Here is a 13,137-nt window from a genome sequence, read left to right on the forward strand (position 1 = left end):
CCACACCCCGCGGAGAAGAGAAAGGACTTACTACGCAGCATCCACCGCCCCCACCCCCTCACACCCCAGCAAACTCAACCCCGCGACCCCAAAGCACGTATGGAACACATCCACCATATCCCCCGGCCGATCCGCCATCCCGCCCTCCTCGGCATCCTGACACCGCAGAATAAACCCCTTCAACCTCTCCCGATCAATCCAATCCAGCTTCCCGATCATCGCGAGACTACTCCCGACCCACCAGCTATAACACACATCGACCAGTTTCATCGGCCGGCCGTTGAAGCCGCCGCTATCGTCGAGTTGGCGTTCTGAGAGCCAGGCGCCTAAACGGTCTTTTCCGCTTTCGCCGAGGAAGGAGTCGAGTTCGCCTGTAATGGACAGCGCGCCGAGACAAGTGAAGATTTGCCCTGCGTGCGACTCGGCGCCGGGGGAGACGCCGAAGCCGCCGTCGTGGTTGAGGCAGGATTTCACGTGGTCGGTTGCTGCTTTGATGTCTATGAGCGGGGGTTCGTTGGGTCGTTGGGAGGGCAGCATGTTGAGTAGGGAGAGCGCGTTGAGGGCGCCGTAGAGGAAGCGGGTGTCGGTTTCGCCCCAGTCGTCGCCGGCGAAGGTGCCGTTGGGTTGTTGGAGGCCGGCGATGTACTCTGCGACTTTCCGTTTGCCGTTCGGAACACTGTCTTCTAGCTCGGCAAAGCCGTCGGTCATGGCGAGGATCTGCACGGCAGAGACGGTGTACAGCATATGCGCGTCATGACCGGGAGCAGCGCCGAAACCGTCGTTAGGGTGCAGGCAGCTGAGGACGAAGGCGACGATGCCTTCGCGCGGTAAGGCGGAGGGGTGGTGCAGGAGGTGTAGCGCTGTGAGGCCCCAGTAGATGCCGCTGATGCGGAGGTGTTCGGTGAGGTGGTATTCGAGTTCGTCCCGGCGCTACTATGGTGTCAGTGTTAGCATGGGGTGAAGGAAGGGAGGTAGTGGAAGTACAGTGTCGAGGGATTGGATGTAGGAGACGTGTTTGTCGACTACTAGGCGCAGCTCGTCGGGGAGCTGGTCGGAGATGGTGCCGGCGCGGCCGGGGCCTGCTGCGAGGGACATGGTGGAGGTTGTTGGAATGAGGGAGTGGATGAGATGGTGGGTGTAGGCTTCACTTTAATGCTGAGACGAAAGTGTTTGCCTGAAGGAGGCGGTTGGACCCCGCTCAAGGTTCCCCTCAGATTGCGCGCTGCGTGTTGCTGTATAGACGACACTTTGGGAGGTATCCAAACCCTCGTTACCGTTCACATAAAGATAGAATGTAAGTACACTGAAAGTAAAAGAACGAGTGAGGTCAAGCAGCTCCGCGACAGGCTTGGCATTCAGGCGGGCTTACAGGGAAGGGACCTTGACAGAATGACTTGCCTTAGCGCTGCACTGTTTGGTGGAGCAAAAAAGGGTTCAGGGAACGTGTGACTTATGCAATGCGCAACCACGGTTCGATTGACTACTAGCTGCCGAACAATATCTCGCATTGGAGAGCTTGGTTGACTCGCCAGGAGAAGGAGGTGCCTCTACCGAGTCGTCGAGGTCCGCCCCGCGCCTTTAACACTCAGGCAGGCACACGGGCGACGAGCCTTGGGTGGAGTGTTTCAGCTGACTCCCTCCCGCTGCCATCCCGCAGTCGAATGCACACCAGAGAACTAGCCGCCTACTTCTATACATCCCCTGCTGCCCTCTGCATACCCGCTTCCGAAGAGCTCGCCCACAAAATCCCGACCGCCTCCCGCACTCGTTCAGAAGTCGGCGGTGTTGACAGCCTCGCCGGACTGTTTGCGCCGGACCAGCAGCGATATCCGCAGCACACGGTCAGCGTCAGACCGCGTGTGTTATACGAGGAGGAACACCCCGGAGTAGTTCGAGCCGAAAGGGCGACGACAAGAGGCGCAACGCCGCAGGGTACGTCTCTTTGTTCTCCCCACCCCTTGCACATTGTTTGGGGTTGCAGTATATCAGCCCACAACAACAGCGCTTCAAGAGCATTCAGCAGGAATATACCCAGATCATGTGCTGATAGATCCTCGCGCACGAGCAGGCTGCACCCCATGTGCCCGTAAGATCACAAAAGTCCCGCCCCGGCTCGCTGGGCCACCTACCACGAGCAGTGACCCCGGAAGCGAGGAGGGTTCCTGCGCATTACTGCCCACACCGCCGCCATGCCTCGACAATCCAAACCCAAACCCGCCGACCTCACCATCAACGCCAACGTCTCCTCCAGAAAAGGCAATGCAACACCAGACCCGAAGAGTAGCCCGATGAACCTGGAGGGCATAGACCTGTCGTCCTTTGGCGGAGACATCGGAATGGACATTGCTGAGCTGCCACCGCTGCCCCAGTCACCGCCCCTACCGCAGTCGCCTGGTCGGCACAACAGAGAGGCTTCCAAGAGTGGTGTCAATGGCGCGAATGGCACCAAGAGCCGGTCAATAGCAGTACCTGAGGGAGCGGCAGAACATCGATCGCAATTACGACACGCCAAAGACGATGAAGACATCCGGCCGAACAGCAGCAGCATGTCAAAAATATACCACCTGCGCAAGAACCCCGGCAGCACGCCCGAGCTCAGTCTGGTCGGCAGCAAGGAGAATGTGCGCAAACAATCGAATGAAGGTGAGTCAATGTGAGCTTTGTGTGCTCGTGAGAACGTCCGTGCCTGCCTTATCTGGCTGTGAGAGCTGTAATGATGTTTCAAGTGGTGGCGTGACCTGGTCTCAATCTCACCTCACTTCGGCTGGTTCGATTGAGGCTTCAGTCGCAACTTCAGCCTTGCTCGATCCACCACAACAACATTGCGCTTGCTGGTGCCGGTGCCGGATGGTGCACCACCATTTACGCATTGCATACATGTGCTGACAGTTCGATTTCAGGCAGTCCAGTACCGGCTGACATCAGGCCGCAACCGTCACCGCACCACAGTGAAAACAGCATTAGCGTGAGGCGAAAAGACAAAAACTTTCGAAACCCGCTCGCACGAACAAAGTCGATACGGCGAGACTCTCACTCAAAATTGAAACCAAACGGTATACCAACATTCCACCAGCCACTGAAAACCGCACCCTTGGCGGCTGAGTCGAGAGAAACTTCAGATATGTGGTTTCTCAAGTCGAAAGGCCAGGACCGCCGCGGCAAGTCCGCTGACCGCTCAGTGACCAGCCAGAGTCAAGAGAACCTTGCAGCACGAGCGGGCAAGGAGAAGGATGGGAAGGGATTTGTGTCAGGCAGCAGGAATGTCATGTCAAAGGCGGTCACTGGAGGTGGCAACTTGTTCAGTCGACTGGGCAAGGTGGGGAGGAGCGGCAGTAACACCGCAAAGGAAGTCCCGGACAGCGAATACGTGCCGAAGATCATCCATCTTCCACTTGTCGAACAGACGCGGATCACGAGAATTAGCAAAGATCTGAACAAGTGTCGCGACAAGACGGAATTCTGGATGCCGAGCCTGCCGTGGAGGTGTATTGAGTGAGTTTGCGCTCAATCTCACTTCATCATAGGTCACATGCTAATGTTCGACCAGCTATCTTAACCAGAACTGCGAGTCCGAAGGCCTGTACCGAGTTCCAGGCAGCGGTCCGCAAGTCAAGCACTGGCAACGCCGCTTCGACACCGAGCTCGACGTCAACCTGCTCGACGAAACCTCCCTCTACGACCCCAACAACATCGGCAGCATGTTGAAGTCCTGGCTGCGCGAGCTCCCCTCCGAAATCATGCCCAAGACACTCCAGCACAGCCTCGCCGACGACCTCGCCCGCGAGAATCCCGACTACCAACGCATGGGCCAAGCCGCGCCGCAGCGTCTGCGAGATGCGCTCAGTCATCTGCCCCCGTTCAACTATTACCTCTTGTTCGCGATCACGTGTCATCTTAGTCTGCTGCTCAGCCATCAGGACAAGAACAAAATGGACCTGAACAACCTGAGCATCTGCATCGGCCCGTGTCTGGATCTGGAGAGGTGGCTGTTCAACTATCTGGTGGGAGATTGGCGGAATTGCTGGCAGGGCTGTTTTACGGAGAAGGTGTATCTGGAGGCTGAGCGCGCGCATAGGGAGGGCAGGGAGTACGTCATGCCGGAGAACCCGTACCTTCCTACTACGCCGCCGGAGCATCAGCAGGAGCCGCGTCAAGAGGAGCAGCAACGCGAAGAAGAAGAAGAGGAAGCACTCGAGGACGACTCTCCCTCAGCGCCCACCACAACCACCACGACATCATCCTCGCGCGACCGCGAGCGTGAGCGTGAGCGCAACCTCCACAGCAGCGGCAGAGGCAGCGACCGCTCCCGCGGCACCAGCACGCAGGGCTCGCGCTACGAAGACGCGCGCTCGGCGCCGCACTCGCCTATGCCGGAGAATGTGCGTCCGGACCTTTCTCAGACGCAGAAGCCTTCATCGAGGCACGGTGGTGGTGGTGCGAATGGGAATGCGAACGTGGGTCCTGAGCATCGGAGGCAGATGGGGGCGTTGGGTACGGGTGGAGAGTTGAGGAGGCCGAATACTGCGGGGAGGGAAGGTGGAGGTGGGGGAAGTGGTGCGCAGACGCCCCGGCAGAGCCACAGTCGCAGCCAGAGCGAGTACAGGCTTAGTCCGGTGATGCCGGGGTCGCCTGTGGACTTTCCGTTTGGGTTGCGGGAGGGCTGAAGTATTGGTACCGATTTCCAAGACACGATCATACGACCACACTACCACGGCATGATGGCGTACCAACACACACAGCATCGAACGAGCGAGCCCGCAGCCGACGAAACGAGCAAGAGCCATGGCCGAGCGAGCGAGCTTCAACACGGCGCGATATCACAATACGAAATACCTAACACGACTGACTGCATTTAATATGTCCTTGACTCCTGATACCCCTTCTTGACGGCGACGGCGTTTTTCACTGGACGGATGTTTTGGAGATGACGGGAAAGGAGTTTGAGCGATGTTGAATGCATGATTCTTCAATCAACCGAATGATTTGACGTGCGAGGCGTTTCGGGCGTTTGTCGGGAGACTTACTTGACGGGACCTTATGGATGGGCTAGCGTTGGGTCTTCTTCTGCTCGTCGAGAAGGCAGAGGCAGAGGCGGTTATGTATCAGTAGGCACTATACCAATGATTGATCGATTGACAGCCACGTGAAGGAAGCAAGTTAGGACTGTCGCTACAATCACTTCGTCAATCCCAACGATCTCATGCCCTCTCTACTACCCTTCTTCACACCACTCACCCGTCTGAACCTCACCACGCTCCGCGTCCCAGCGCACTTCACGCACCCTCCCCCTTTCTCCGTCCCCATCTCTATGCGTCAGCCATTCGGAAGCCAATACCCCAACCTCCCTCCTCAACGCCTCAGTCCCGGCTTTTGCACCCTTGCCCTTCCCCTTCAAACCCAACCCGTGCGCCGCATCTTGTACCCTGATCAGCCAACTCCTTGCCTCCATCCTCCCGCGCACAGAGTTGAGGTGCGGGAGCGGACACATACTATCCTCAGTTCCGCAGATGAAGAGGACGTCTATGTCTGCTGGGAGGTCGTATAGGATCTGATCCCGCACATCGCCTTTGGAGGCGCCGATGAGCGGGTAAGATGCGAGGACGACAGCTTCAACGGCTGGACTGCGCTGGGAAGCGTTGGCGTTGGTCGCGGCAACAACAGCGGCGCGGGCGCCCATACTCGTACCACCTAACGCGATCGTTCCGCCGTTCGCCTTCACCACCCCTTCGTCCTCACCTTCACCCTCACCTTCACCCCCAGCCCCCGCGTTCGAGAGGTGCGCAAGCACGGCGTCAAACCCACTAACCCGAGATTTGAGATTCATACTCCCCTCAAACGCCCACACCATCCTCCCTGTCGCAGCGAAGCCCTCGCAGAAAAGCTGCACGCCCTCGTTTGCTAGGTCTCCGCCCGCGCCGTGCGTGAAGACCAGAGAGGGAGGGACGGAGGAGGGGCCGTGGCGCTGGCATTGAATGGGGCCTTTGTCTTTCTGGGGGTGGGGGATGGTGGAAGCGTGGAAGGCATCCTCGTTGGGCGAGTTGGTGGCGGTTGGTTCGGTGCTGGCGAAAGACGAAGTGGGAATGGGTGGTTTGGGAGATTCCTTTTGGGCTTTGGGTGGAGGAGAGGTGGTGGTGGTTGAGGGTGCGTTGGGTGGTTTGTTGCGAGAGCGTGTTACTCTGGTTGTACTGGCTTCTGTGGTTTCGTCCTTAGAAGTAGAAGGGGTGGATTCCTCTGCTGGAGGTTCGTTGCGTTTCCGTTTTGGCATCGTCGATGATGATATGGTAGGCTTCCAGGAGAGATTGGAATGTTATGATAATGTCTTCTCCTACCTGGAGTTGCTGCGGACGGTAGGGCGGTTGTTTTGAATCGAGAAGGAGTGGTAGAGACGATCTAGACAAGAGACAAATCGGACAGTCTCGATCCGCTGCCTTGCCAAAGCCTCTCCGCGCCGTCTGCTCGCGCATACAAGGATCTTGCCACCACAGCATAAGGTAGAAGGCAATTCTCAAAAAGGCAGGTGTAAACCTCTTGCAAACCCCTCACTGTCGGTATGAACTCATCAATGCGTTGCAATTGAGACAACAATCAAGGAGCAAAAAGTTGAGACAGCCGTTATGCGATGGATACTTTCACAACCACACACTAACTATACTATACACACCCCCTCCCCCACCTCCCTCCTTCGCCTCTACCACCTCTCGAGCCTGAGCTCTTTCTAGCTCTCCCTCTCCTGCCCAGTTGCCTTTACCAATGTTCTTCCAATCCCATTCGAACGCTATCTTATACCCCAAAAGCCCCCGGAAACGCCCCAAGAACGCCCGTCCCAAGTCCCAATCACAAGCTTCTTTCTGCATTACTCCGCTACGCAGCGCTAATAACGCCAATCGCGTCGTTCCGTCAGGTTCCAACAACCATCGCCCTTTTCCCCAAGGCGCGAAAGCGTTGCGCGTGACGTGGTAGAAGCAGTACTGATACAAAAGAAATTCGTTGCCGTTGTCGTTGCGCCTTTCCCTCCCAGCTCTTCTTCTTCTCCTTCGTCCGTTCTGATATGCCCTGAGGAAGGCCAAAGCGTCCCCACGTCTCTTGTGTAGTAGTAATGCTTGCTCTGCCACAACCCTCCTAATCCTGCGACAAAATAACAAAATGCTGCTCCCAAATCCACCCCAGACTCCCCGTCGCATCATCCTGGTTCTTCGCCAACCACAGCTCCCCCTTCTGCGCGACCACGTCAAACACCTCGCCTTGGACGTAGGTGAGGTAGGGATATCCGCCTTCGCGGCGCGTCTTGTCGATGCTGAACTCGAACAGGCTGGCGCAGACGAACATGGTCTTGAGATTCGCGCCTGTGAGGGGGAGAGAGGGGGTGGTGTCGGGTGTTTCGGGTGGGACGGCGGAGCTGAAGGCGCCGCTGTAGCGGCCGTCGTCCGGGCCGGGATGGGCTGTGTAGTATGTTGCGCCTGAAGCCGGGCGGGGAGACCGTGGTGCCTCGGCGCTGGTGCGTGGGGGGAGGAGGACGGGTTGTTGAGTTGAAGGTTGGTTGGCTGTTGCTGGGCGACTGAGGCTGAAGGAGGACGTGGGTGTGTTGCCGTTGGACCAGGGCTGGTTCGCGAGCATGCCTGAAACCGGTGCCGACGTAGGAGCGCCGTTGTTAGACATTGAGGAGTTGGAACGGAAGCGGGCGTCTTGGGCGAAGGCGAGGTTGTCCCCGCCTGTGGCGGCGTAGCTGCTGCTGCTTCGTTGGTAGGCACCAGACGGTCGTAGGTCTGGTGAGGCTTCACTTCCAACTGACATCGTCCGCTTCGAGCTGTCGAGTGTGGAAGGCCGCTTGGAAGAAGGCGTCTCCGCACCATCAAAAGTCGTCGAAGGCGAAAGGAAGTTCGCCGACTCTGCCAGCACAGCACCGTTGCAGATACCCAACTTGACCAGCTCATTCTGCATCAGGTCAAAGTCCGCCCGGAAAGCCGGCTCGATCTGATGAATGCTCGTCGGAATGTCCTTCGCCTCGAGCACCGGCCGCAGCTTGCGCTCCCACGTGTGATGCCACGAAACCTGTACCTCCAGGAAACAGTTCAGACACCCCTGCACCAGACTGCCAGTAAGACTGTACAGCTTCGGCAGCTCAATCTTCAACTGATCGTTGAGCGCCACGTACAGCTCCGAAGCCTCGATCATCTTCTTATCCGGCTTTTCGCCGCGCTTCTCAACCGACTTGCACTTGGCGTAGTCCACGATGCGGCGCTTGCGATTCGCAATGGCGTTCTGCGGACCGCGGTGCAACTCTATACACGCAATCATAGGGTCGATGACGCGCTTGTGCACCGCGGCCTTGTGCTCTTGGAACGCGATCGAGGTGATTTCGCGGACCGCCTGTCCGTACTTGCGCCATTTGCTCTCCTGCTCCGAACCGCTGCTGACAGTGACGTCGGTGAAGAGGTCGAGGGCGTAGGCGTAGTTATTGACCTGCTCCATCGCCTTCTCAGTCCAATTCATGTAGTTTTGTACATCCCGCAGGCAGATCTGCAGGCGGATGAAGTGGCCACCAAGCTTATGCGCAAGCTGCTCGAACTCCGGGTCTTGGAAGGCTTCAGCGATGCCCACCCGCTCCTTGAGCTTCTCCGTGCGTCTGCCAAAGGCCTTCGCGATACCACTTCGCACATCAGAGTCCTTGCGCTTGCCATTCACAATCTGATCCACGAGATCTGCACGCTTCTTCGCATCATTGATGCGGGTGAGCATGCTCACCGAGTCCCTCGCTGCAGACGACAAGGCTTCTCGATCCGGATGGGCCGATGGTGTGACTTCCAGAAGCTGCTGAAGAAGCATCGGATACTTGGCGATCCTCTGCGTCGGCTTGACCAGAAGAGAGTCCAGATCCCAGGCAGATGTTATATCGCTGGCATTGTTGTGGCACTCCTCAAGCCAGCACTTGACTGTTGGCGTGCTTCGCAGAGCTGACAAACGCTGATTCGCCGCATCGTGATTCTTGAGGTAGCAGCTGTACACCACCTCCATCCGCTGTAGGTTGGACAGGAAGACCTGGCCAATCGTGGTCGTCTTGTCTTTCTCGTCATCGGCACCTTCGGGTGTGGATCCTTGGGTAGTAGCATCGCTCTGCGTAGTCGAGTAGCTCCCTCGCTTGTTCATCCACCGCATCGACTTCGCAGGCACATAAACAGCAGTGACAGCTTTCCGCAGGTCGTCGTAAAAGTGCAACGAGAAGTGCTCGATGTCATCGCAGTTCCCGAATAACACCTTCTTGTCTTCCGGTGAGATGAGGTCTGCCACAGCAGTAGCCTTGTAAATGTCCTCAATAATCTTGAGATCTTGGTGGTAGGTGTACTCGGTGTCGATGAGCTCCTTGATGATGTTCCGCCGGCGCTGCAGTCGCTTCTGCTCTGGCGACGGCGAGGTACCTTTAGCGGCACGGTTCTGAGCACCACCCTCTGTGTCCAGCGAGATCTTCCGTCCAGACTCCGTGAAAGAGCTCATCGACACCGACCCAGGTACTGGAGGTGGCCCAGCCGGACGTTGACTGTCAGTTGATGGTCGAGAGGAGCCCGATTGAGCCCAGACACTCTTGCGGGCCCTGGGTGACATCTCACTCGACTCGCGCTCAGAGTGGGTGGCCGACAGCTGAGGAGCCTCAGCCATACCAAACGGCATCCGACTCGCGGAAGCAGCAGCTGGCGGAGGTGCGGGCGGAGCATAGCTGGGCTGGGGTGGAGCACCAGTCGTCGAGGTCGGACTCTGCGGCAGCTCCGATGCCTTCAGCTCTGCCGGGCTATCTGTCGTCTGCATACCAGGCATGTCGAGCTGCCCACTCGTCGAAATGCGAAGACCAGCAGAGAAGTCGGGAGCAAAAGTGGCGCTATTGGGTCCAAGGCTGGATCTGGGGGTATACCCATCGTCCTTCGGCGGTGGCTGTGGCCTATCGGCCTCCTCATGTTCAAGTCTGAGGTACTCGCCACGTTGCTGCCGCTCCCATTCCTCGTCTGCCTTCCGGATCTTGACGTAGAAGTCTTCTTCGTCCTCTTCGTCTTCGGCCGGCGCTCCGTCTTCCGTGCTGTTTCTGAAGACAACCGCAGTTCCAGTTCCAGCGTCGTAGTCCCACCCAGGAGGCGTGTCCGGAGTGACCTCAGGCACATCATAGGTAGTGGACGGCAGAGTCTCCTGCTTCTCCTCCTCCGGCTCACGGCTCTGCTGACCTTGAACATCAAGAATGCTGTCCAGCAAGCTCTGGATCATGAAGCCATTCGAGCCTTGGTTGTTCGACATCCGCTGCAGATCAACCATATGCCTCTGCATTTCCTCCATCATGCCTTGCGAAAGCGATCCACTTTCTTGGTACTCAGTCAAAGCTCTCGCGACAGCTGGGTCCGATGGTTCGCCATTCGCGTCATAAGCCAGCGATTTTGCAAAGTCGGCTTGGCGGATTGTGTCGTCTCGTCCAGGCCTCTTGCGCGGCGTCACCTGCACATCGGCCTCATGCCCGTCGCTCGTCGGCGAATGCGTGATTCCGTTCGCGGTGTACGCACGGTCATTCAAGTACTGCACCTCTTGCACATCATCCGTGCCAGTACCAGCATGTCGAAGCTCATCGTGCACGTTCTGCGACCAACTTCGCGTAGCTTGATGCGTCTTGTTCGGAGGCTCGTCATCGAGCATGATCTTGATCGAGCCTTGCACGCTCTGAAGTCCATTCGCCAGGCCCCAGCGATCCTCAAGATCACTCGGACTGTCCTCCGGAGACCCAGTAGCACTGTTGTCAAAGTAATCCGACTCAGCCTGCGAACCGCTTCGCTGCCGCATACGCATCACATTCTCCAGCACACTCGGACTCTGCACCTCCTCCCTTGGCGCCTCCTGCTCAGTCGAAATCGGTGTCGGTACTCTGGGCGGTGGCTGTCCATAAGTGGCTGACGTCAGCATCTGGAGTCCACTGGCCCTCTTCTCAGCCCCACGATCCTCTTCTATAGGAGGTCTTCCCAGCACGGGGCTCTCTTCCAAGTCAAATTCAGTCTGCGCTGTGTTGGCAGTCCGCGGCTCCGGCTCGCGCTCCTGCTGACTCGGCACATTGAACGTGTCGACGCTCAAGCCTGGAGTCGGCCAGCCACCAGGCATACTCTCCGTCTCTCGATCCATCAGCTCAGCTTGACGCTCATCCGCGCTGTTCAGCCCCTCTCCTTCTACAGGTGCGCCAGCTCTTGCATCCAACTCACTCGAAACCTGCCTTGACTGCACCTGCCCACTCTTCAGACTCTCATGTGATCGACTCTCTTCCAAGTTCTGCGAGATAGCCTTCTGTATCCTCTCCCTGCGCGCTTCGAAGTCGATCTTGCCCAGCTCAGGTATCTTGCGCCTCGAACGCTCTTTTTGCGGGTCGTACGGCTTTCCCAACCATTGCTCGCTCGGCCTCCGCCCGTCCTTGGAAGATTGTCCCTGGAAGCGCTCGGCGGCTCTGGCGCGGCTGGCAGACGTCGTCGCTGAGCTCACCGGCTGCCTAGGCCGAGATGAGCGTAGCGGTGGTGAAGTCTTCGGCAGCGGCGCCACGATCTTGGCAGAGAGCGATTGCCCACTGTTCGTGGAGTTCAAAGCGGCCGGGTGGTAGCGAGCTCGAGGTACGCTTGAAGGTGTCACGTTCTCTTTGCCATTTGGCTGTGTCCTTCGGGTAGGTGATTTTGAGAGGCGGTTTCGGGAGGCAGGCGGGTTGGACATTGCAGAAACCGAGCGTGGCTGGGCAGCTGAAGTGATAGGTGAGTCTCTGGACATCCTTCGGTTGCTTACAGGTATTCGTGAAGTGGGTGACGCCTCTTTGAGCAGCGCATTCCGCGATCCCGAGTTCGGTGGCGTAGGATATATCGGCGGTTGAGGGTTCTGGTAGAGATTCGGCATGCTCGGGGCAGCCACAGGATGGTTGAAGGCGTCCATATCACTTCGGCTCCGTTTGTGGCTGAGACCATGCGATTGTGGAGGTGACAATGCAGTGGTGGATGCCGGCTGCAGGATGTCCTGATGCGATTGACTTCTCCCGTGCCCAAGTGCAGCACCACCATCACTTGACCTCCGGTTTGTCGTTGCGAATGAGGGCAGAGGTCCATAGTTTCCAAGCTCGAAATTGCCGTTCCATCTCCCATCCGAAGTGATTTCGCCAAACAGCGGCCTAGCACCGGCGTACGGCATCCGCGCCTGCTTCTGCGGACTGAACGCCATATGTGGCTGACTCTTCGTGCTCATGACCGTAGACGTAGACCCAAACGAAGTTTCCGTCCCAAACGACGTCGAAGCAGACTTCGTAGGTGATCTCTGCCCCGACGCCTTCTTCTGCAGCTTGCGTCTATCATCCTTCGCCGGGCTCTTCTGCAGCTTCCGCACCCCGTCTTTCGTCGGCGACCGTGGCGTCCTCGCAACAGGCCTTCTATACCTCTCCTCGCTCGTCCGCACCGTCAACTGTGGCGGCTGCTGTCTCCCATCCGCCGCACCCGCCTGATCAAACTTGTTCGCCATGTTTCGCACCCTCCCGCCTCCCGGCTGCGACGGCATCAACACCGGAGTCGACTTCGCATTGCTCAACGTGTGCGTCTGCTGCTGATTCGCGCCCAAACCCGCACCCGTCCTCTGCTCCTGCGGCCGAGCCATCTGCGCTTCCGCCGACGTCTGTCGCTGCTGTGACTGCAAGTACGGTGATCGAAGCTCACCAGGCGACGGCGCAGGATCATGCGCAGGCCAAAACAAGTGGTCCACCGGCCCCGAAGTCGCGCTCATGACCGGGCTGTCATCGGCGGCAGCGGCAGCGGTGCTTGCGTCCTGACCGCCCGGCCATTGGCTGGCGAAACTTCCCTGAGACTGCATCCCCTTCTGCAGCGCGCTTTCATGGCATTCTTCGAGAACCCAGGCAAGCGTCGCTCGCTGGTTGGTACCTTGCTCGGGTCCTCCGCAGTGCTCTCGTCGCTCCTCCGGTTTAGCGCGACCGGCAAGGTTCTCGTGTTCCCTGTTCGATTGTCCGGGGGTGTTCCCGCCTCGGATGGCGGAAGTGGGGCGTGAAGGAGGTGGTGGCGGGTGGTGTTGTGAATGGTATATCGAGGATACGGTGTGTGATGTTGTGGTAGTCGGAGTGAGGTGACGTGCGATGTGGTCGGG

At 58.2% G+C, this 13,137-nt stretch overlaps 4 protein-coding genes across 4 annotated transcripts; 1 reads left to right on the forward strand and 3 right to left on the reverse strand.

The window, feature by feature from the left end:
- Positions 1–30: 30 nt before the first annotated feature.
- On the reverse strand, positions 31–1,095 carry BET2 (Rab geranylgeranyltransferase; the record flags this gene model as incomplete). Its single annotated transcript, XM_064799542.1, has 2 exons — positions 31–930; positions 985–1,095. The coding sequence occupies 2 exons, from the start codon at positions 1,093–1,095 to the stop codon at positions 31–33; spliced, it is 1,011 nt and encodes a 336-aa protein (XP_064662297.1).
- A 1,094-nt stretch (positions 1,096–2,189) lies between these two features.
- LTR77_002284 (uncharacterized protein) lies at positions 2,190–4,664 on the forward strand (the record flags this gene model as incomplete). The annotated part of the gene is made up of 3 exons (XM_064799543.1): positions 2,190–2,643; positions 2,901–3,492; positions 3,548–4,664. 3 exons carry the CDS (start codon positions 2,190–2,192, stop codon positions 4,662–4,664), a joined length of 2,163 nt encoding a protein of 720 aa, XP_064662298.1.
- Positions 4,665–5,212: 548 nt separating this feature from the next.
- Positions 5,213–6,265, reverse strand: LTR77_002285 (uncharacterized protein; the record flags this gene model as incomplete). Its single annotated transcript, XM_064799544.1, has 1 exon — positions 5,213–6,265. The coding sequence occupies one exon, from the start codon at positions 6,263–6,265 to the stop codon at positions 5,213–5,215; it is 1,053 nt and encodes a 350-aa protein (XP_064662299.1).
- An 854-nt stretch (positions 6,266–7,119) lies between these two features.
- On the reverse strand, positions 7,120–12,849 carry LTR77_002286 (uncharacterized protein; the record flags this gene model as incomplete). Its single annotated transcript, XM_064799545.1, has 2 exons — positions 7,120–11,733; positions 11,785–12,849. 2 exons carry the CDS (start codon positions 12,847–12,849, stop codon positions 7,120–7,122), a joined length of 5,679 nt encoding a protein of 1,892 aa, XP_064662300.1.
- Positions 12,850–13,137: the final 288 nt, after the last annotated feature.

Source organism: Saxophila tyrrhenica, assembly GCF_035928015.1.
Source record: "Saxophila tyrrhenica strain CCFEE 5935 chromosome Unknown scaffold_3, whole genome shotgun sequence".
Taxonomy (NCBI): domain Eukaryota; kingdom Fungi; phylum Ascomycota; class Dothideomycetes; order Mycosphaerellales; family Extremaceae; genus Saxophila; species Saxophila tyrrhenica.